Source organism: Giraffa tippelskirchi, chromosome 11 (assembly GCF_054371585.1).
Source record: "Giraffa tippelskirchi isolate mGirTip1 chromosome 11, T2T-mGirTip1v1.2.pri, whole genome shotgun sequence".
In the NCBI taxonomy this organism is placed as follows: domain Eukaryota; kingdom Metazoa; phylum Chordata; class Mammalia; order Artiodactyla; family Giraffidae; genus Giraffa; species Giraffa tippelskirchi.
Window position 1 is genome coordinate 124,820,619 of NC_137285.1, and position 21,129 is coordinate 124,841,747.

Here is a 21,129-nt window from a genome sequence, read left to right on the forward strand (position 1 = left end):
AGAGGGTGAGAGGGATTGAAATCCAGCCCCAACTCTGGCCAAGCTGTGGGCTGCATTCACTTGACAAATGGAGTGCCTTTTTCTTACTTGCATGAAGTCATCGTGGAGGCTAGAGGCCCCCAGTGTTAGGAAATCCCCTGTTGTCTTCATCTTTTAGAATTCCCAGAGCTCTGAGTTGCATCCCCCAAGCCCTTTCCCCAGCAAGGTCCTCTGTGTAGGAAGCTTGGCAACCAAGCACTCCCCACTGCAACCCAGGGTCTCTGCTCACTTTCCTTTCCTCCTTGTCCTTTTTTCCATCTAAATGAGATTCCTGGAATCCTCCATCAGAGACTCAGTGTAAATAGATTTCCAGGGAGCAAGCTGTCTGGAACAAGCCAGTCTCCTCTCCCCTGCCACTGGTTCTAGAAGCTGGTGACTGCTGCATGCCAGAGGTTATGTGAGCAGGGGCAGATTTCTGGCTTTGGTGCCCTCTGAGTTCCCTTCTTTCATCCTCCCCTGTCTCAGCCCCAAGTACTTCAAGAAGGTGCCAGGGGAGGGGATGCCGCTGCCGGAGGACCCCACCAAGAAGGGGGACCTCTTCATTTTCTTCGACATCCAGTTCCCCACCCACCTCACACCCCAGAAGAAGCAGATGCTGCGCCAGGCATTGCTGACATAACTAGTAACTCATAACTCAAGTGGGCTGGGGCCTGAGCAGGGGGAGGGGAAGGTGAGCGGGAGCCTGACCCCACCCCTACCCAGCCTCAGGGTGTGCAGGGGAGCCCGCCCACTGCACAGACAGGACATGAGGACTGGATGGCATGGGACTTTTGAACTGACACAATAAAGTTTTATTTCCTGTCCTCCAGCTACACCCAGGAGTTATGTATTAGATGGAGAAGAGCTTCATACAGCCCTTCTCGTGGAGCAGAGGCAAGGGCAGGGCCCAAGAAATTGAGGAGCTGGGACCCCATCCTTGCTGTGTGAGCCTGGCCAGGTGGGACTCACTCAGTGCCACTTCAGAGCCACTGATGAGATTGTTATTAGGTCAGTGTGGTCTTCAGTGCCACTTGATAGTGGGGTGCAGTGCTGCATCATCTCTGAGGGTCCCCAGATCTATTTCTCATGACACATGCCCTCTGGAAGGGCAGTCTCTAGTGTGATATAGTCACAGTGTACTCAGGAAAACTGAAGCACAAAGAGAACAAAACACTTGTCCCAGGTCACACAGGGCTCAGTGGCAAAGCTACATCAGAACCTTGAAGGCCACTTCTCACAACTTCACTCTGCTGAGAGGCAGCACAAAGGACACAGTGCCAGAAATGGATTAGGTTTCTGCCTTGCCAGTCTCCATTGCTGCTTCTGTGCAGTGGGTCTTGAGCTAGAACTAGGCAGGTTCTTAGAACTGGGCTCTGCTTCCAATCCTGCCCCTGCCCCTTTGGACATTATTATCCATCTTGTTAGTAAAGCAGAGCCCATAACCGTCCTCAGGCTGCTCACTGATGTGAAGGTGCTTGGTGAACTCACAGCATAGGTATCAGGGTTACAGCATTGCTGCCAATGTGGCCTATGGAAGTGCCAGCCTCCAGGCCCACCTGGGCTTGTGCAGACCACATCTGCTTCCCCAGTCTGCCTTCTGTGCCCGAGGAGGCACCCCTCACTGAAGTCTGGGCTTGGGCTAGGAGAGATTCAAACTTATGACAGAGAGGGTGGTCACTTATATGAAGTGACTTAAGAGACACCAGAGGGAATTCCCTGGTGGTCCAGTGGTTAGGATTCTCCGCTTTCACTGTCAAGAGTGCAGGTTCAATCCCTGGTTGGGGGACTAAGATCCCACAAGCCTCATGGTGCAGCCCCCTCCCCAAAAAAGAGGTGGGCCAGAAAAAGGCCCCGTAGAATAGATATTGCTTCAATCCCACCATTCAAAATATCATATTACCTTAAGCCATTTTAAACCATCAGGAGAAGGCTGCAGACCTTGAGATGTAGAATCTGACCCACAGTTCATTAAAGAGTGTGGGCTTCAGAATTAGATACACCCCCAAGGGTTCTACTTGCCAGCTGTGTGCCCTTGGGCAAATCGCTTCACCTCTCCGAAGCTGTTTACAGTCCCTATCTTGCAGGCCAAGGATTCCACACCTTACTTCTGAGCTAAGGTCTTATAGTCCCCAAGAAGGACAGGGTTAGGTTATGGGTGGAAACCAGAGGAGTGGAGCAGACTGCCATGAGGCAGGACCTAGGTGGAGAAGTGGTACTAGGTGCCCTGGTTTGACAGCGAGTGGGTGAGGACCTTCCCGGTGAAACTCTGGCAGTCTAGCTCTCCTCTAGGCCAGCAGCAAGGCCTGCTCCTAGCCTCTTCCTCACGGTGAGATTCTCAGGGAAGCCTGGTTTCAGGCCTGATAAGAGCCACTGATGAGATTGTTATTAGGTCAGTGTGGTCTTCAGTGCCACTGTGTGTCTGGTATTTTACAGGCAGTGAGGGAGTTACTGAGGCCCACTGGTATGCTGTTCAGTGTTCCTACAACCTTTCCCAGCTCCTGTCTCAGGATCATTCCTAGAACAATGAAGTCTGGTGGTCTCATGCCCAAGCGAGTGTCTGAAACCCAAGACTAGTCAGTGAGCCAGCTGACAAACACGCCTGGGGCAACATACTGCCCCTCAGTTTCCTCTGGTGCAAAACAGTGAATAGCCTGTCTCACAGGATTAATGTGAGAATTAGGGTGCATTAGGCACACTGACTGGATCCCTTGGTAGGCTGACCCCTTGCCACCCTGGCTTGATTCATGACACCCAACCTTGTCCCTCCTGGGGACTGTGAGACCTCAGCTCAGAAGTAAGGTGAGGAATCCTGGGCCCTCTTCCTTCTCCACAACCCTAACATGTGGAACACCTTGCCTGAGCACTGAAGGGCCCAGCCTCCAACTCTGACTGGTGGGGAAGGCCTGGTAGCACCAGCTGACTGAAGCAGGAAGGTCTCTGGGCCTGGCTCCACAGCCGCCGAACAGGACTCCCGAAGGACCTCAGCAGTGGCTCCCGAGGGAAGGGTGCACAGGGGGAGGGAGGAATCTGGTTCCCAGACTCAGTTCAGCTGCGGATCTCCTATGTTGCCTGCTTGACCTGTCCCAGCCTTCATCTTCTTCAGACATCTATAAAATGGGCTTGGATGGCTTAATTCTAAGGGCCCAGCTGTGCATGAGATGCCTCGAGATTCTGGAACCTCAGAGTCCCCAAACCCTTGAAACAGAAATAGCTCTGCCGATCTGTTTTCCTGACTGAGGCCAGGTAGCAGGAAGAGGGGCAGGGAGGCTGACACTCCTGCTTGTCACCACCTCCCTGCCTGGGATCTCTAGCCTGGGGTGAGGGTGAGACTCTAAATGGAAAGACTCCTCAGGCTGAGGCTGGATGTCTGCTCTGCAGCCTGCTGTAGCCCATGCTGCCTCCTAAGGGTGTGACTGTGGAGGATGGACTTGCCCTCACTAGGCCTCGGACTTGGGGGAGGTGGGTTTCCCATTTGTAAAGTGGAATAAAATAAGTCACAGCATTCAAGATCCCCAAGTTCCTCTAAATCTTCCAAGCAGCACAGGAGATGCAGGGCAAACAGGAACACTCATTCTGTAGAATAACAGGCCCAGGGCCTGCTGGGGGGTTGGAGGCAGGTGCTGGAGTACCAGGAGCTGGTGAATTGAAAGCTCAAGTGGTCTGGCGAGAGAGCCAGGCAACTACAGACTCCAGGCTGCTCCTTCACTTCCCATCTCAGCCCTGGCCTGGTCTGGAGACAGGTGGACCAGATGGCCTCCACCCAGAGTGGACTGCTGGAGGAAGATGGGCCCACCCCCCTTTCCAAGTCAGGTGGCTCCTCCCCTGCCCACCAGGTGCCAAAAAGGCCCAGTAGACCAAGACCTGTGGTGATAGAGAGGGAGGAGACGCCAAGGTTGAGCTTGTTTTATGGATGACGTGCTACTTGGGCTCGGGGGCAGGAAGCAGGATGGAGAGTCAGGCTGAGGGCTTTCTAGGGGACTTGGGGCTTGAGATCCTGGCTAGTGCCAGGCTTTCCACAGTGTCAGCTGGGGTCAACTCCACCTGGACTGTGAGAGGCGACGGGGAGCTGAGGGGTGAGAACGTGGGGAGGGGGAAGGGAGGTGGTGGGAGAGGGATGGGGAGAGAGGGAAGGGGAGAAGGGGAGGAAGAAAAAGGAAGCAGGGCCAGGCTGCAGCTGGAGCCAAAGCTGATCAGGTCAGCAGCTGCTCAGAAGGGAGCCTCCCGGGAAGCACGGGCAGCCATGAGGGCCCGTTTCAGCTGCTCGTAGGTGACGAACATCACCACATTCCAGGATCCCAAACGGAGAAAGGAGGGCATGAACCTAGAAGGGGAGAAAACACAGGTCATCTCTAGTTCACCCTGGCATCCTGACAGATGCCCTGTCTCCCAGGAAGTCAGGATGGCCCAAGAAATGGAGCTGTGGGCTGTGGGTAACAGTCCCCTGTTGCCACCCATGAAACAGGCATGATAGCAGCTCCAGGAGGGAGGAGTTAAGAGCATGAGAATGCCAGGACCAGGATCAGAAACTGTTGACATGTGGTTGCCACTCAGTCCCAGTGGTTCTCTCCCGTTTGTGTGACAGATACAGGGGGCAGGAGGCCTGGAACTGGGAGGGGCAGGTTAGAGGCTCACCCTTTGTAGAAGGCTCGGGGTCCCTCCTTCTGGAGCATGATGAGGGCGCAGTGGCCAGCGCTGCTGTACTGGCCCAGGGCAGAGTTCATGTATCTCGTCTTGACCACGTCAACAGGGGAGGCGATGACAGTGGTGCAGAAGCCTGCCCCGAAGGCAGAAGTAAAGTGGCAAGGGAGATCGTCTGCCAAGGAAGAGTAGGAGGCATCAGGACTCCTCCCCCGATAATCCCAGAAGGAGATGATTGAAGTAACTACGGTCTCGTGGTTTTAGACCCAGAGACTCCAGTGGGGACCTCTCCCAGTGCCTCTGAGAGCTGTTTTGCCCATGTAGCCTCAGGGCCTCAAGGTGCACGGTGGCAACTTTACCCCAGCTGGCTTCAATTCAGTGAGAGAAACTCACTGCATAAGCAAAGGGGAAATGGGATGAAGGATGTGGTCTCCAGGCAGATCCACACTGGCTCCTGGTTTGGGGGAAGGGTGAGACCCAGCATCATCTCCCCTAATTTACCTGTCATTAGGTGGGCCTTCAGGAGGGTGTCCTTGATGAGGTCATAGGTCACCAGCTCAGCACAGTTGACAATGGCATTGCGAGCGACATTGGGAGATGTCCCTATGGGAGAAAAGGGTGTCTATGTGAAACCAGGGAGTAGGGGAAAAGGAAGACGGGGAAGAGAAAACCGCTGGTACGCACCTTTCCAGAGTCCCCGAAACCCTTCCTCTCGGGCAATGGTTTTGTAGGCCTCAACAGTGCTTTGGTACCTCCGGCCAGCTCCAGCCTGGGCCTGCGCTTGGAACCGGACCTTCACCACATCCGTTGGCTGGGCCACAGCCACAGCCAAGGCACCGGTGGTGCTGCCTGCCAGGAGGCGGCTCCCGATGCTGGCATCTGTCGGAAAGCCATGGGGGTCAGTGGCCAGCTGGGCTTCCACTAGTGTCCACCTCTCCTCACCAAAACCATGTCACTGAAATCTGTCTTCGCTGTCCTCTTTCGTTAATGAGACCAGCTCTGCTCTAAGAACGTCTTGCATCATGCAGTGTCTATTATGTGCTGGGCACTGGGACAGAGCGAGGAACAGGACAAAATGAGACTTAATGCTATTTTCTTTCATAAAGCATTTCTATTCACTTCATTTCACCTGCTAAATGGCACTGAGAAATCAGAAACTTTTTTTTTTGTCTGCGTTGCACATCTTGTGCGATCTTAGTTCCCCAACTAGGGACTGAACCCAGGCCCCAGCAGTGAAAGCCCTAACCACTGGACCACCAGGGAATTCCCAAGAATCATTTCCATTTGACAAATATGAAAGGCTTTCTCAGACTGGGATTCACAGGACTGGGGTTCTCATCCCTCATCTACTTTTCCCTGACATGTGATCTTAGGAAAAGAAAAGCTTTCAATCTGGGTTCTCAGTTTCCACAAACGTAAAATGGAGGGTGGACATGGCATGCTGAGAAGGTGAAATGGAAGAGCACTGGCCTTGAAAGCAGAAGTCCTGGGAGTTTTCACTGATGCCCATGTCCCTGATTCTGCAGCTCTTCATTGTGAGCCTTTGGCCAAGTCCCCTCCCCCACCCCAGGTAAGCCTCAGCCTCTCTAGCTGGAACATGGGGATGATACCACCTGCTCCCAAAGTGGTTGTGAAGACTGTCACAAGCTGATGCCCTGCTTAGAGCCTGACTCAGCCCGGGAATCATCAGAAGAATCAGGGACACTTGTAGTTCTCAGTTCCTCTGATCTGAAATTCCTCCTAGAGGTCTTGGGGCCTAAAGGAACTGTGCGGCTGGAAGAACTAGGATCGACCATCACTGAGAAGGCCAAGTAGGCCTATGGCCCAGCTCCACACTCACGCTCAGAGCCCTTCGTGTAGAACTGCTTGACGGAGTCGTAGAGGCCGATGCGGACGGAAGCGAAGCTCATCTGGCGCTGCAGGCCGGCAACCAGCCCGCTGTAGAGGCTGCGGGGGCCCTCGGTGCGCACCATGGTCAGGATGGTGCCCAGCACCCCGCGGTACTGGGCACTGGCCGCAGCCTGCATTGGCCCCTGCCTTTCTCCTTGGATCTGCAAGGCCAAGGCAGGTGGTTGCCCTCCCCATCTCCTGCCATCCCTGTGCTCTAAAATTTACTGTCCCCAAAACCCCACTGGCCCTTGAGGATTCTGTGTCTTGGGGAGGGAGCAGACTAGCCACCCTCAGAAACAAAGACTCATCTGCTCACCTGTAGCCGGACTTTAGCAGTATCCAGGGGAAAGGTGATGAGGTCAGCAATGCAGGCAGCTGTGCCTGCCCCCAGGAACTTCACAGTGGCTGTAGGGGGCACATCTGTGGCCTTGAACCCAACCATAATGATGATTCCTGCAACCTCCCAGGAGATGAACAAAAACTGGAGAAGGGGGCACCTTCTGTCAGCAACAAGACGAGACAGAGGAACTCTGCCGGAGACTAAGCCAAGGAGAGATAAAGTCCATCAGCAGCCGAACCTCCAGACCTTCTCTTCTTACTATCCCGCCCCTACCTTCTCTGATAGCATCACCCCCCTAAGCAAGGGCTCAGAGCTGCCCCTCGAGGGCAAATAGGAGTGAGCTCCACAGGTACTCAAACAGGGGCTGGAGAAGTATTCCTGCCTGAGAAGTCCTCTCCTTCACCACGTGGAGTATCTGGATCACAGATGTCCTAGTACTGCCTCGCAAACAGGCATTGGCCCAGCCCTCTGTCTGCTGGCTACAGAGATTTCACTGATGCCCATGTTCCTGATTCTGTAACTCTGTCTAGAGGACAGGCAGACGAGGGGGAAAGGTTTCAGCCAGACTAAGACCTGACAGGTACAAACCCACAGGCATTATGCCCTGGATGTCTTAAGCAGAAGAGGTTCCTATTAGTCTGGAACTGTCTAAGTCTAGAAGAAAAGGAGTGAACAAGACCTATTCAGCCCCTTCAATTCAGTCTCACTCTTCCCCACCAGCCCACACACAACTTGGGCTCTCTAGAGTCACTCTTTCAATGAGTTCACTTTGCTGGGCGCTCGTTCACTGAGACAATATCTACTGAAGAGGGAGGCTTATTGTCTGGCACTGGGGGTGGGCAGGTGTTTCAAGCTGCATTTGGGGCTTGCAGAAACATTCTCAAAATTCAAAGGAGGGAACATCCACCTCCACTGTGAGAGAAGGGTGGGTAGTCAGAAAAGACTTAGGAAAGGTAACATTTAGCTGGGCCTTGAAGGATGCTGTGCAGTTCTTAGGGCTAAGAGTATCTTCCTCCCTCCCCCAGCCTCCTGTGTAACACAGGGAAAACTATTCCATCTCTGGCCAGTTTCCTCTCATCCTATAATACAGGGGGAGCCACGTCTTCATGAGAGGTGGGGATGGGGAAATAGTGCAGGTCAGAGCTATAAAGAATGACAAATGAAACCAAAACCTCCATTTTGTTCTCAGAACTGTAACAACACCCTCCTCCCCTGCCTTGGGAGGAAGTGAGCCCAGCACCCCAGTGGGGGAGGGTGACCTGCTTCTCTCTCCTGTTGCTGGGGCTGCGAGGAAAGAGCTGGCCAACAGAGTAGTGATGTGGTAACCGTAGTGAACACACAGACTGATGGAAACAAAATGTTCACCAGGCTTCTTCCTCCTGGGCCTCTCATCCCAGGTGGCTGGGCAAACGGGAAATCCAAAGGCTACTCACCACTCGGCTGCTGGCCTTGTTCATGTTTCCCTGGAGCCTGGCCCACATGAGGCTCGGTGAAGGCTGCACTCAGGCAGCGGAAGGGGTTGATGCAGGTGTTCCGGAACCCCCAGTGTCCCTGCCCTGACATTCTCATCCCCCAGGAAGTGCTCCACACCTTTCCTCACCCCTCTGGCACATTCTATTAGCTCACTTACTTCTCAGAGCAGCCCTGAGAGGGAACTTAGTAAGAATCCTGTCTGTGGGCTCCAAAGCTTATACAGTATGCTTTACACTGGTCCCCAGGTCGTTTCTCTCCTGTTTTCTCAGCCCAAGGCACAGGCAGGGCCCTTCATGAGGAAGTCCAGCATCCCAGTTCTTTTGGGACAATATGACAGTTCTGAGAAGGTTCGGGCAAAAATGGCATCCCTCCTGGGCATCGGAGACATGATAACATGAGTCAATCATGTCCTGACCTTGATCTAGGTTGCAATGTGTTGTGAGGGCCAGAGAAATAGAAGACCCAGCCCATCTTGGAGACAAGTGCAAAGGTTAAGTTGCCATTTTGAATATTGCCTTGGGTTTGCCATAAGTCAGGTCCTTCAGAGGCATAGGTAAGGGAAGCAAAGGTCCCTGTGCTAAAGACCCTACTAAGAAGATTAAATTAAACTAAGGTCTGACTGGAAAGAATTAATCATATATTACTAGCCAGCAAATAACCAGTTTCACCTGATTATCGTAGTCTCAGGAACAGTGCAAAACATACATCTGATTCCTAATCGAAATCTCAAGGGTAGTCAAAAGCTTTGAGTCAACAATATATATTTAGAACACTAGGTTCTCCTCTGTTGCTGATTTCCTAGAGCTAATCACTGTCCCACTGGGGCCTCACTGTCCTCTGTAACATGGGGATTACCATCCTTGGCTTGTCAGGGTCAGTTTAAGGGCCAGAAGAAGACCAAGGATATAGGAAGGTGCTTTGTGAACTCTAAGAGTGACTTTATTGGGATGGTGGTGCTAGTTACTTTTGTTAATATCCTGCTGACCCTGCCCCCAGATCACAGGGCTGAAGCAGTAGAAGACTCCGCCCTTAGACCGGACTCTTACTCGGCTTTGTTAGGTCCCACGCTGAGGCGTTCAAGGTCAAGCTTCTCTAAAGATGTCCCGTTCTTCAAAGCTGCCAGTGGCTATCATGGCCTGATCCCTTTGGTTTTCCATAGAAAATGGTTGGTAGACGAAATACCTAATGGTCATACTATGTGTCCTGTAGAGCAGAGGAGGAGAGTTTAGAGAGGGAAATGGACCTTAAAAGGTCTACAAACCCAGCAAGGAATAGGCCATCTGCCCAAGGCACATTAGCGTATTCAGTCCTTGCCTGGGAGATGTGGGGGTAGGGAACAGAGTCTATTTCCCACAGGGCAGCTGGGGACTAATTAAGTCCACACAGTGGAGGGAGGGACAGACACATGGGAGGAAGGGATGAACCCAGAAGTCCTCCCTCCCCAGTCTGATCTCTTAGTATCCCACATTGCTCTCTTTCAGATTTCTGCATTAGTGTAATTCAGTACTCTGGGGAAGCATACCACAACACAGCAGACTCTGGTGAGTGGGAGTGCTGGAAGTGAGGTGGGGGGGCATCAGGATGGTTCAGAAACTAGGGCCCAGAGCAGGGCTGTGAGGAGGTTAGAGAGGTTGGAATGGGCCCTGGGGAGGCCGTATCAAGCAGCTCAAAGCCTCCTGCCAGCAGAAAGAGCCCCAGGAGGCCTGTAGCCGCCTGGAATGGGAGAGGTCCTTATGATCATCGCTGAGGGCCCCCAACCCTGGCAGAGGAGAGGGCTTATATTACAGCCTTTTGAGCTAGAGAGGTAAAGAACAAAGGCAAGACAGGAAAAGAGTGAAAGAAGAGAGATTAAAAAAAAAAAAAGTACAATACAAAATAGGGTGGGAGGCGAGGAGGGAAATTAAAGGTGGCGCGTGGGTCCCCTCTGCCGGAGTAGCGGAGGAGGGAAGGTGTTGCGGGTGCAGGGCTGGGGCGGGCCGGGGACAGGCTTACCCGGCCGCAAGGAGAACAAGCGGGTACAAGCAGTTGTGGCGGTCGGCGGGCGGAGGGCGCGTCCACGGAGCGCAGACAGTACTCGATCCGAAGGCGCGGCCGGCGGGGCTGCAGAGAGGTAGGAGGAGGGTGCCGAGAGACTTAGATCTCGGGGGCGGGGCCTTCTGGGCGGGGGGCGGGGCCTGCGGGCTCCGCGGACTGGGCGGCGACCCTTGAGCAGCAAAACCCGCCACGCCCAGGGTTGTCTTCGCGCCTTCTTCCACTCCCATTTCCGGGCTTCGGTCCCCGCGTCAGCCCTTCTGTACCCCATAGGGTTTCCCCTCGCCCCGCCAACCTCATTGTGAGGATGGCAGGACTGACGCTCGGGAAGAAGCAGAGGCTGCCCAGGGTCATACACGCCTCTGGCCCCTAGCCGGGGCTCTTTCTAACAGCGCCCAGAGGCTCGGGTAGAAGAGCACTCTGTGCTTTCACGGGCCCAGTCCGCTGCCCCCAACTCGGCCACCCGTGTTTCCGCCAACCGCTCGCTCTCCCCAGGCGCGAACGCGGTCTCTCCGGGGCGGGGCCTCCCGACCGGCCTCGCAGCAGCAGGTGGCCTGTCACCGCCAACGGTCGTTGGGCGCAGCTGGGTTTCCTGCCGCCTGAGGGCTGTGTCCTGGGTGCCCGGGGGACTTATGCACGGGGCGAGGGTACCGAGCGTGGCGCTCCCGACCCCACTTACAGTCGAGCCAACGGGCTGGCGCCCCTCTAGTGAAAAGCCCAAGTGAGAAGGCCGAACAAGGCCAGGATTTGCTGCATGCTTAGGCCCCAGCATGAGAAAGGGATGGTAGGCGAGGAACCTGGCCCCTCAGGTGGCTGGTGGTCTTTGGGGGTGACAGACATGTAAATAAGCGGTAATTGTGTCCTGTGGCCGGACGAACACGTGCACATGGAGTGTAGAAGGACTCTATGTTCGCCCTAGGACTCTTGTGTCCCTACTTTTGTGTACCTTCTGTCCCCCACTGCCTCTTTTCAGCCTGGTAGGCTGTCTGGGACTGTTGTGAGAAAACTGTGGACGTTGTCTGCCATTCTAGTAAACAAAGTTGCCCACCAACCATCTCAGTTCTCTAATGCTCTGCCATTAGCCACTGTAACCACCCAACCACGGGTGAGCCCTGAGAGGAATTCAGGATGGAGGCAAACAGAAAGCATTCTGTGCTTTGGGTACTACTGGCCTTCCATAGTTAAGATGCATACCTAAGGAATAATTTAAATGAATCCAGATTCTTACATTTTCCTATAGACAGAAAACCACTAAAATCATTAATTTGAGATGTCTGTTCTTTATGATTGACTAATTTTTTGATGTTCAACTACATTTTTTTTTCCCAGCAAAATATTTATCCTGGGTTTTCTCTTAACTTCTTTCAAACATGTCCTCAAAGGTATCTGAGAGGCCCTCTCATGGGCTATCTTCTTCAGTAAGATTCCCGAGTAAAGTTTAACTGGTTACTTTCAGGTTGTGTGTTTTTCTTCAGTTGCAGCTGTTTGGCCTGCTGTTGAGAGTGCCCTTGGAAAGTGTAATGGGAGGATCTGGGAAGATGAATATTTAGTGTGTGCAGTTACTATGTTCAGGTCCCTTGTGGATACTTCTGCATAACCCTGTGAGGCTGGTATTAACCTCTGATCTACGAATGAGTGCCAGAGAGGTTAAATCATCTCCCTGATGTCACACGTTTCTAAGTCTAGTACTTGTGCTCAGTCGTGTCCAACTCATTGCCAGCCCACGGAATGTAGCTCACTAGGCTCCTCCATGGAATTTCCTCAGGCAAGAATACTGGAGTGGGTTGCCATTTCCTCCTTCAGGGAATCTTTCTGACCCAGGGGTCAAACCCATATCTCCTGCATTGTAGGCGGATTCATTACCGTCTGAGCCATCAGGGAAGCCCTGGCAGATTAATTTACCACTGAGCCACATGGGTCACACCGTTAGGAAATGGTGAACCATGATTTAAGCCCAACTCAATCAGCTCCATTCGGGTATTTTCCATAAGCAGAGGGAATTGTCAGCCAGGAGACTATAGCTGAAACGGGATTGGATAATTATAGCAGAAAAGAAAAAACACATTGACACATGTTCCTGGAGGAAACTGAAATCAAGCAAAAAATTTATTTCTGGCACTGGAGTCTCCCATCCACTGCTGGCCTAGGTTTTGTACATGAGCTTCTGTCTTTGGCTGTGATGAACAAATTCCCAGGATGCTCTGCAAATTTGTGGGGAGACTACTGAGCTGGTTGGTGATCTTTGAGGAGACATGAAAAATAGAGTAGAACCAAAAGCCAGGAAATAAAAGTGTTACCCTGATTGTCAAAATAGGGAAGAGTCTGTATGTCAAAAGCTCCATACCTGTGAGATATTTGTTCATCCCTAGCAAAATTCAAGGGACCGTTAGAAGGATGATATGTGGACACTTAAAAAGGGGAAGTAGGTATCACCAGGATTCAATATGGATTTCTTAAGAAGTCCTGTTAAATTCTCTTTTCCTTAGAATGGGCTAGGCAGATGAGAACAATGCTACAGACACTGTACCTCTGGACTTGTAGCAACCAACTTATCCAAGTCAGAAGATGTCTTATGGAGAAAGAAGAATGTATAGTATTAACTGAAAAAAATGAGCAACCTAAAAGTTGAGAATGATGTTTATTTGGGGCATTACTGAGGATGTGAGCCAGGGATACAGCCTCTCAGATATCTCTGAGGAACTATTCTGAAGAGGAAGAGGAGGAGCCAGGGTATACAGGCTGTGCTCAGTACTCAGTCGTGTCCAGCTCTTTGCAAACCCATAGACTGTAGCCCACCAGACTCCTCTGTCCATGGAATTTTCCAGGCAAGAATACTGGAGTGGGTAGCCATTTCCTTCTCCAGGGGATCTTCCCCACCCAGAGATCGAACCCGAATCTCTTGCGTCTCCTGCATTGGCAGGCGGATTCAAAAGATTACAACTAATTAAGAAAAACCAGACATCTCAAATTAATGAATTTAGCACTTTTCTATGTATAGGAAGATGGAGCAGTCTGGACTTAATGAAATTATTCTTTTGATATGCACCTTAACTATATAGGGACAGTATCCTGTTTTTCTCCATCCTGCGTCCCCTCAGGGTGCACTGTGGCGGGTGGCTTGATGGTCTTAACATCCTCTGTTTACTCCTCTAGTAGGCAGACATTCTTTGTCCACAATGGGTACAGTTCAGTTCAGTCGCTCAGTCGTGTCCGACTGTATTCGACCCCATGGACTGCAGCACGCCAGGCCTCCCTAACCATCACCAACTCCCGGAATTTACTCAAACTCATGTCCATTGAGTCGGTGATGCCATCCAACCATCTCATCCTCTGTGTCCCCTTCTCCTCCCGCCTTCGATCTTTCCCAGCATTAGGGTCTTTTCCAATGAATCAGTTCTTCGCAGCACGTGGCCAAAATATTGGAGTTTCAGCTTCAACATCAGTCCTTCCAATAAAAGACTGATTTCCTTTAGGATGGACTGGTTAGATCTCCTTGCTGTCCAAGGGACTCTCAAGAGTCTTCTCCAATATCACAGTTCAAAACCATCCATTCTTCGGTGATCAGCTTTCTTTATAGTCCAACTCTCACACCCGTATATGACTACTGGAAAAACCACAGCCTTGACTAGATGGGCTTTTGTTGGCAAAGTAATGTCTCTGCTTTTTAATATGCTGTCTAGGTTGGTCATAACTTTTCTTCCAAGGAGTAAGTGTCTTTTAACTTCATGGCTGCAAGCACCATCTGCAGTGATTTGGGGGCCCCCCAAAATAAAATCTCTCACTGTTACCACTGTTTCCCCATCTATTTGCCATGAAGTGATGGGACCTGATGCCATGATATTCGTTTTCTGAACGTTGAGCTTTAAACCAACTTTTTTGCTCTACTCTTTCACTTTCATAAAGAGGCTCTTTAGTTCTTCTTCGCTTTCTGCCATAAGGGTGGTGTCATTTGCATATCTGAGGTTATTGATATTTCTCCCAGCAATCTTGATTCCCACTTGTGCTTCATCCAACTCAGTGTTTCACATGATGTACTCTGTATATAAGTTAAATAAGCAGGGTAACAATATACAGCCTCCTTTCCCTATTTGGAACCAGTCTGTTGTTCCTTGTCCAGTTCTAACTGTTGCTTCTTGACCTCATACACATTTCTCAAGAGGCAGGTCAGGTGGTCTGCTATTCCCATCTCTTTAGTCTGTGGTGATCCACACAGTCAAAGGCTTTGGGATTGTCAATGAAGCAGAAATAAATGTTTTTCTGAAACTCTCTTGCTTTTTTGATATTCCATTGGATGTCGGCAATTTGATCTCTGGTTCCTCTGGCTTTTCTAAAACCAACTTGAGCATCTGGAATTTCATGGTTCACTTACTATTGAAGCCTGGCTTGGAGAATTTTGAGCATTATTTTGCTCCCATGTGAGATGAGTGCAGTTGTGTGGTAGTTTGAGCATTCTTTGGCATTGCCTTTCTTTGGGATTGGAATGAAAACTGACCTTTTCCAGTCCTGTGGCCACTGCTGAGTTTTCCAAATTTGCTGACATACTGAGTGCAGTACTTTCACAGCATCATCTTTTAGGATGTACAATGAGTACAGATAAGTGCATTTTAAAACCTGCTGCACATCTAGTTTATTGAAAAGAAAATATATATCCCAGTTTATTTGTAAACTGTTGTATATACACACATGTTGTATATGTGTGTCTGACTGTTTGCAACCCTATGGACTGTAGCCCGTCAGGTTCCTCTGTCCATAGAATTTCCCAGGCGAGAATACTAGAGTAGGTTACCATTTCCTTTTCCAGGGGAATCTTCCCAACCAAGGGATCGAACCCTCATTTCTTTTGCATCTCCTGCTTTGGTAGGCTGATTCTTTACCACTAGCGCCACCTGGAAAGCCGCATGTTATACATGCCAGTAATCAATTTGACACAGTTTATAATGTTAATATCATGCTGGAAAGCAATCCACTGTACTTATAGTTTTGGAAATTTAAAGTTTTAAAAACAAATTGAAACACTGAAAATGAGAAAAAAGCAAGAATGACAGAGAAAGCTGAAAACATCAGGTAATGAAAACCAACATGAGAAAAAAAGATCTCAAATGTCTCTGGTATTTTTTTGCCAAAAATATTGTTAATCATATTAACTCCCCTCCCAAAACAAATACAAAATTATCTGATTGCATTTTTTAAAAAAAGAAATCAAGGAAATTTGATGATCATACTTTTAAAAAATGATATAAAAGCTGAATTTCTTTAAAAACATTTAAGAGATGAAATTGATCCATACATTTAAAAAAATGTCTTTTTTAAAAATATTGTCATTTTTTAAAATAATTTTTTTGATTATTTTAAAAACTAATTTTATTTATTTATTTGGTTGTGTTGGGTCCTTGTTGCTCTGCAGGCTTTCTCTAGTTGTGGAGAGCGGGGGCTACTCTCTAGCTGCAATGCAGGAGATTCTCATTGCTGTGACTTCTCTTGTTGCAGGGTATAGGTTCTAGAACATTTGGGTTTCAGTAGTTGCAGCACACAGGCTCAGTAGTTGTGGTGCAGTGACTTAGTGGTCCCACAGTATGTGGGATCCTCCCAGACCAGGGATTGAACATTCGTCTGCAAGACGGGCACAATAAAGGACAGAAATGGTATGGACCTAACAGAAGCAGAAGATATTAAGAAGAGGTGGTAAGAATACACAGAAGAACTGTACAAAAAAGATCTTCATGACCCAGATAATCACGATGGCGTGATCACTCACCTAGAGCCAGACATTCTGGAATGCGAAGTCAAGTGGGCCTTAGGAAGCATCACTACGAACAAAGCTAGTGGACGTGATGGAATTCCAGCTGAGCTATTTCAAATCCTAAAAGATGATGCTGTGAAAATGCTGCACTGAATATGTCAGAAAATTTGGAAAACTCAGCAGTGGCCACAGGACTGGAAAAGGTCAGTTTTCATTCCGATCCCAAAGAAAGGCAATGCCAAAGAATGCTCAAACTACCGCACAATTGCACTCATTTCACACGCTAGTAAAGAAATGCTCAAAATTCTCCAAGCCAGGCTTCAACAATACGTGAACCGTGAAATTCCAGATGTTCAAGCTGATTTTAGAAAAGGCAGCAGAACCAGAGATCAAATTGCCAACATCCACTGGATCATCAAAAAAGCAAAAGAGTTCCAGATAAACATCTACTTCTGCTTTATTGACTATGCCAAAGCCTTTGGCTGTGTGGATCACAATAAACAGTGGAAAATTCTTAAAGAGATGGGAATACCAGACCACCGGACCTGCCTCTTCAGAAATCTGTATGCAGGTCAAGACGCAACAGTTAGAACTAGACATGGAACAACAGACTGGTTCCAAATAGGGAACGTAGTATGTCAAGGCTGTATATTGTCACCCTGCTTATTTAACTTATATGCAGAGTACATCATGAGAAACGCTGGGTTGGATGAAGCACAAGTGGGAATCAAGATTGTTGGAAGAAATATCAATAACCTCAGATATGCAGATGAGGCCACCCTTATGGCAGAAAGCAAAGAAGAATAAAGAGCCTCTTGATGAAAGGGAAAGAGGAAAGTGAAAAAGTAGGCTTAATGCTCAACATTCAGAAAACGAATATCATGGCATCAGGTCCCATCACTTCATGGCAAATAGATGAGGAAACAATGGAAACAGTGAGAGACTTTATTTTTTGGGCCCCAGAATCACTGCAGATGGTAACTGCAGCCATGAAATTAAAAGACGCTCCTTGGAAGAAAAGCTATGACCAACCTAGACAGCATATTAAAAAGCAGAGACATTACTTTGCCAACAAAGGTCCATCTAGTCAAGACTATGGTTTTTCCAGTAGTCATGTGTGGATGTGAGAGTTGGACTATAAAGAAAACTGAGCTCCAAAGGATTCTGTGGTGTTGGAGAAGACTCTTGAGAGTCCTTTGGACTGCAAGGAGATCAAACCAGTCCAACCTAAAGGAAATCAGTCCTGAATATTCATTGGAAGGACTGATGCTGAAGCTGAAACTCCAATACTTTGGCCACCTGATGCGAAGAACTGACTCATCGGAAAAGACCTTGATGCTGGGAAAGATTGAAGGTGGGAGGAGAAGGGGATGACAGAGGATGAGATGGTTGGATGGCATCACCGACTCAATGGACATGAGTCTGAGTAAACTCCGGGAGTTGGTGATGGACAGGGAGGCCTAGTGTGCTGTTGTCCATGGGGTCGACTGAACTGAACTGAACTCCTGCATTGGCAGGCAGATTTTTAACCACAGAGCCACTTGGGAAGCCCCAGTTTAATATCTAGATTGCCTAAAATAATGTCTTCATAGTAGATTTATCACTAGAGTATTTTGACCTGAAGACATAGCCTCAGTGCTTCTAGTGTGTGACTTTAACCTCACATCAGAGTCTTTGGTTTTCAAACATCAAATTCAACTTTATGTTAGTTGGTATAGAAGCTAAACAAAACTTCTTAAATCAAGATGATAGCATGGAGCAACCACTGCTACCAAAATGAAAAAGTTCTATTTTTCCTTAGACAGTCTATGAAAAGAAAAACCCTACATGACAAAGTCTACACATAAACTTTGTTTAAAACTAGAATGTTTGCCAAAAATAGAAAATAAACCAAATGTCCACCAATTGTTGAATGGATAAATAAAATGTCATTACCCAAACAATGGGATGCTCTTCAGCAATAAAAATGGATGAAGTAATGATACCTGCTATGATATGGATAAGTCTTGAAAACATGCTAAGTAAAAAAACAGTCACAAAAGACCACATAGTGTATGTTCCCATTTATATAGGCAAATCTATAGAGAAAGCAGAAAGTAGAGCTGGGGGGATGAGGGGATTTGGGCATGACAGCTAACATGTTAAGGGGATGTGGTTGTTTTGGGGTGATGAAAATGTTCTAAAATTGATTGTAGTGATAGTTGCACAACTCTGATTTACTAAAAAGCATTGAATTTTACTCTTTAAATGGATGAATTGTGTGATATGTGAATTATATATCAATAATGCTGCTACCCCCCCCCAAAAAGAGAGACAAAACCAAATGCAAATCAAACCATGTTAATATCCTTTTAAGGATGTTGTTTAGTTGATAAGTTGGTCAGTTGTTTCTGCGTCTTGTGTGCCCGTGGGCTGTAGCCCAGTAGGCTCCTCTTTCTGTGGGATTTCCCAGGCAAGAAAACTGAAGTGGGTTGCTGTTTCCTTCTCTAGGGGATCTTCCTAACCCAAGGATCAAACCCACGTCTCTTGCTTGGCAGGCAGATTCTTTAAATGCATTAAAAAAAGAATGTTTTCCAAAACTTCTCATGAAATATCAGTGAACTCTTAGAGTCTGAATTAAGACCTTATACAGCAAAGTCAAATTATACATAATTTTACTGATTTACATACCTTCACTATATCAAACAAAGTTAAACTATACTGATTTGCATACCTTCAACAAAGTTCAGCTGATATACATAATTTATCAGGTATCCACGGGAAATTTTTTTTTGCCTCGATGCACAGCTGCATGGCTTGTGGGATATTCATTCCCTGACCAGGGAGCAGTGAAAGCTCCGAGTCTAACCACTGGACCACCAGGGAATTCCCTCCACAGGAATTCTTAATGTGTCATCAAATCTTCTGGCAGTAATGGGTGTTTATTGTTTTATACTCTTTCTAGTCTAAATACCAAAAAGTCTGTTCATAGGAAGAGTCAAATCCCTTTCCATTATTCCCAAAAGTGTAGATAATAAAATATAAAAGTAAACAAGGTTTGTTAAAGTTATATAAAATCTCCACTACAATATTCAGTGACTGCTTATAAATGTTTACAGTTATCATCAAGACTACAAGGTTTATCCTAAGACTGAGAAAAAGAAATGCAGGGACTTCCCTGGTGGTCTAGTGGTTAAGACTGTGCTTTCATTGCAGGGGACTTGGGTCCCATCCCTGATCTGGGAACAATGATCCTTTGTGCTGCTTGCTGAGGGGGGAAAAAAAGTAGGTTTACCTGAAAATAAAAATACAGTGCTGATTGCTAAAAAGTTCTGTGTTAAAAAGAAACCAACAACCTAGGGATCAATTTAAACAACAAAAAAGGGAGCTCTTTGTTGCATTAGGATGTGCTGTAATGAGCAAGACTCCTGGCAAATTAAATGTTTGTCAAACTACAATACAACACACTTTTGGCATCATTTAATGGTAAGTTATACTGCACCAGCAGAATGGTTTTTGCAACTGGCACTCTAAGAAAAAAAAAAGACACCAAGTGCAACAAACAAATGAGGTAACTGAATTACAGCTAATGAAGACTAGCAGTGAGATGTGAGGGAGATGACCCTCTAAACTATTCTGCTAAGATGGCATCTCTAATATTACAATCTTTCCAAGAAGTGGAACTCGCATATCAGCATAAGATGGTAAAGCAGTCTTGAAGAGAGCTGACTTTAGTGTGAATATCCAGTGTTGAAACACCTTCCTTGAATGAATGAACAAAGTTAAGGACAAGTAGAGAGAATTTTCTGCTGGAATGTCAGGGTCTTTAAAAGCTTTCTTTTCTGCACTGGTTGTATGTAGCAGTTTTTCTGCAAACTTATTTAATGCAGAGCCAAATAGTGGAATTTCAAAGCACAGCTCAAGAGGAAAACAGTCACTTTTGTTGTGGCAACATCAGAGTCCTGTTTTGTTGTTGTATCTGTTGTGGCTTCCTCAATGACTGTTTCACAGGATTCTTCCTTTGCTCTGAGCCAGAAGTTAAATAAGTTAAGTCAGGTTCTCCTTTCTCTTCAGAAGCATCACCAAGTTTTCTGTTTACATGTTGACTAGAAGCTTAGATGTGGTGACATATTCATAGAAACCCTTGCAAGCCCACTTTCTTCCTTAATATTTGCAGTGGTTGATGAACGTTCATATTGATGCAAGCAAACTTTCCTTGTAGTTCTGTTTTAATCAAATGGAAAAAGGTTTTCTCATCCTGTCATTTAACATCTGAGCTAATCTGAAATAGGAATTACTTCAGGATTGTGACTCCAAAATATCATTAACTCTCAGTATTAGCTGGCAGGCTACAGTCCATAGGGTTGCAAAGAGTTGGACAGGACTGAAGCGACTGAGCACACATGAACACACTGACTTTATTGGTAGAAGATGTGACTATTCCTCAGATTTCAAAACAAGTAATGATCTACATTAATTCAGAATACAATGAACTGCTATCTTTTTATGCCAAGAAAACTTAAACTGTCAGTCCCAGTTAAAATGGGCAATGAAGCATAACTTTTTTTGGGGTCACACCACTTGACTTGTGGGATCTCAGTTTCATGACCAGAGATGGAACCTGGGCCTCAGCAGTGAAAGCCCAGAATTCTAGCCACTAGGCCACCAGGGAACTCCTAAAGCATAGCTTTTCACATTGTTCATAACGTCCTTTATAATCTCAGTATAACATAATAATAGTGTTAACCTCAGGCCCTTTACCCTAATACTCAATAAATGGTAAAATGTACAGCCTGAAATAATCTTGACTGTTAAATAGTTCCTCAAAGCATTTGCATTCATCTTTCTTGACATGTTAAAGTTATATTTCTGTATCATAACTGACTGTGAGTATGTAGAGGACAATCTGCTTTGCATATTTCCTCGATGAAGTTCCAAGACCCTATCATGTGTTGGCGGGCAGCTGGCTCTGTGAGTGGCTGTGTTTGATGTGCAACTTCCTGTCTAGGAAGGCCCTGGG

At 47.7% G+C, this 21,129-nt stretch overlaps 2 protein-coding genes across 10 annotated transcripts in view; one reads left to right on the top strand and one right to left on the bottom strand.

The window, feature by feature from the left end:
* The window catches only part of DNAJB13 (DnaJ heat shock protein family (Hsp40) member B13), a 171,083-nt gene that overhangs the window by 11,492 nt on the left and 138,462 nt on the right, over positions 1-21,129 (top strand). For 3 of the 6 annotated variants that reach the window (XR_014068419.1, XR_014068418.1, XM_081539598.1), the window contains exon 8: positions 9,841-9,900. Coding sequence is in view for 4 of the 6 variants with exons in the window: in XM_081539598.1 (XP_081395724.1) it covers positions 9,841-9,853 (13 nt within the window). In the remaining 2 variants the exon portion in view is untranslated. Of the gene's footprint in view, positions 1-504; positions 843-6,400; positions 6,783-9,840; positions 9,901-21,129 lie in introns of those variants that run through there. The other 3 variants (XM_081539595.1, XM_081539599.1, XM_081539597.1) reach the window with 2 other exon arrangements.
* Positions 3,907-10,463, bottom strand: UCP2 (uncoupling protein 2). 4 transcript variants are annotated; one of them, XM_081539583.1, is made up of 8 exons: positions 10,352-10,463; positions 9,406-9,562; positions 6,863-7,086; positions 6,497-6,707; positions 5,341-5,535; positions 5,158-5,259; positions 4,651-4,831; positions 3,907-4,339 (listed from the first exon to the last, which is right to left on the bottom strand). In XM_081539583.1, the coding sequence occupies exons 3-8, from the start codon at positions 6,986-6,988 to the stop codon at positions 4,225-4,227; spliced, it is 930 nt and encodes a 309-aa protein (XP_081395709.1). In that variant the 5' UTR covers positions 6,989-7,086; positions 9,406-9,562; positions 10,352-10,463; the 3' UTR covers positions 3,907-4,224. The 4 variants fall into 4 exon arrangements, with proteins under 4 accessions (XP_081395709.1, XP_081395710.1, XP_081395708.1 ...); XM_081539584.1 differs by having other exon boundaries at positions 5,341-5,528; positions 6,493-6,707; XM_081539582.1 differs by having other exon boundaries at positions 8,320-9,562.

Bases quoted from the DNA above. Each gene is read 5' to 3' on its own strand.
- UCP2 (XM_081539582.1), bottom strand. From the start codon at position 8,455: ATGAGAATGTCAGGGCAGGGACACTGGGGGTTCCGGAACACCTGCATC. The intron at 7,087-8,319 runs GTGAGTAGCCTT...TCCTTGGCTTAG, and splicing joins ACAAGGCCAGCAGCCGAGTG to TCTCCGGCAGAGTTCCTCTG. The intron at 6,708-6,862 runs GTGAGCAGATGA...TTGGCCTTGCAG, and splicing joins CTGCTAAAGTCCGGCTACAG to ATCCAAGGAGAAAGGCAGGG.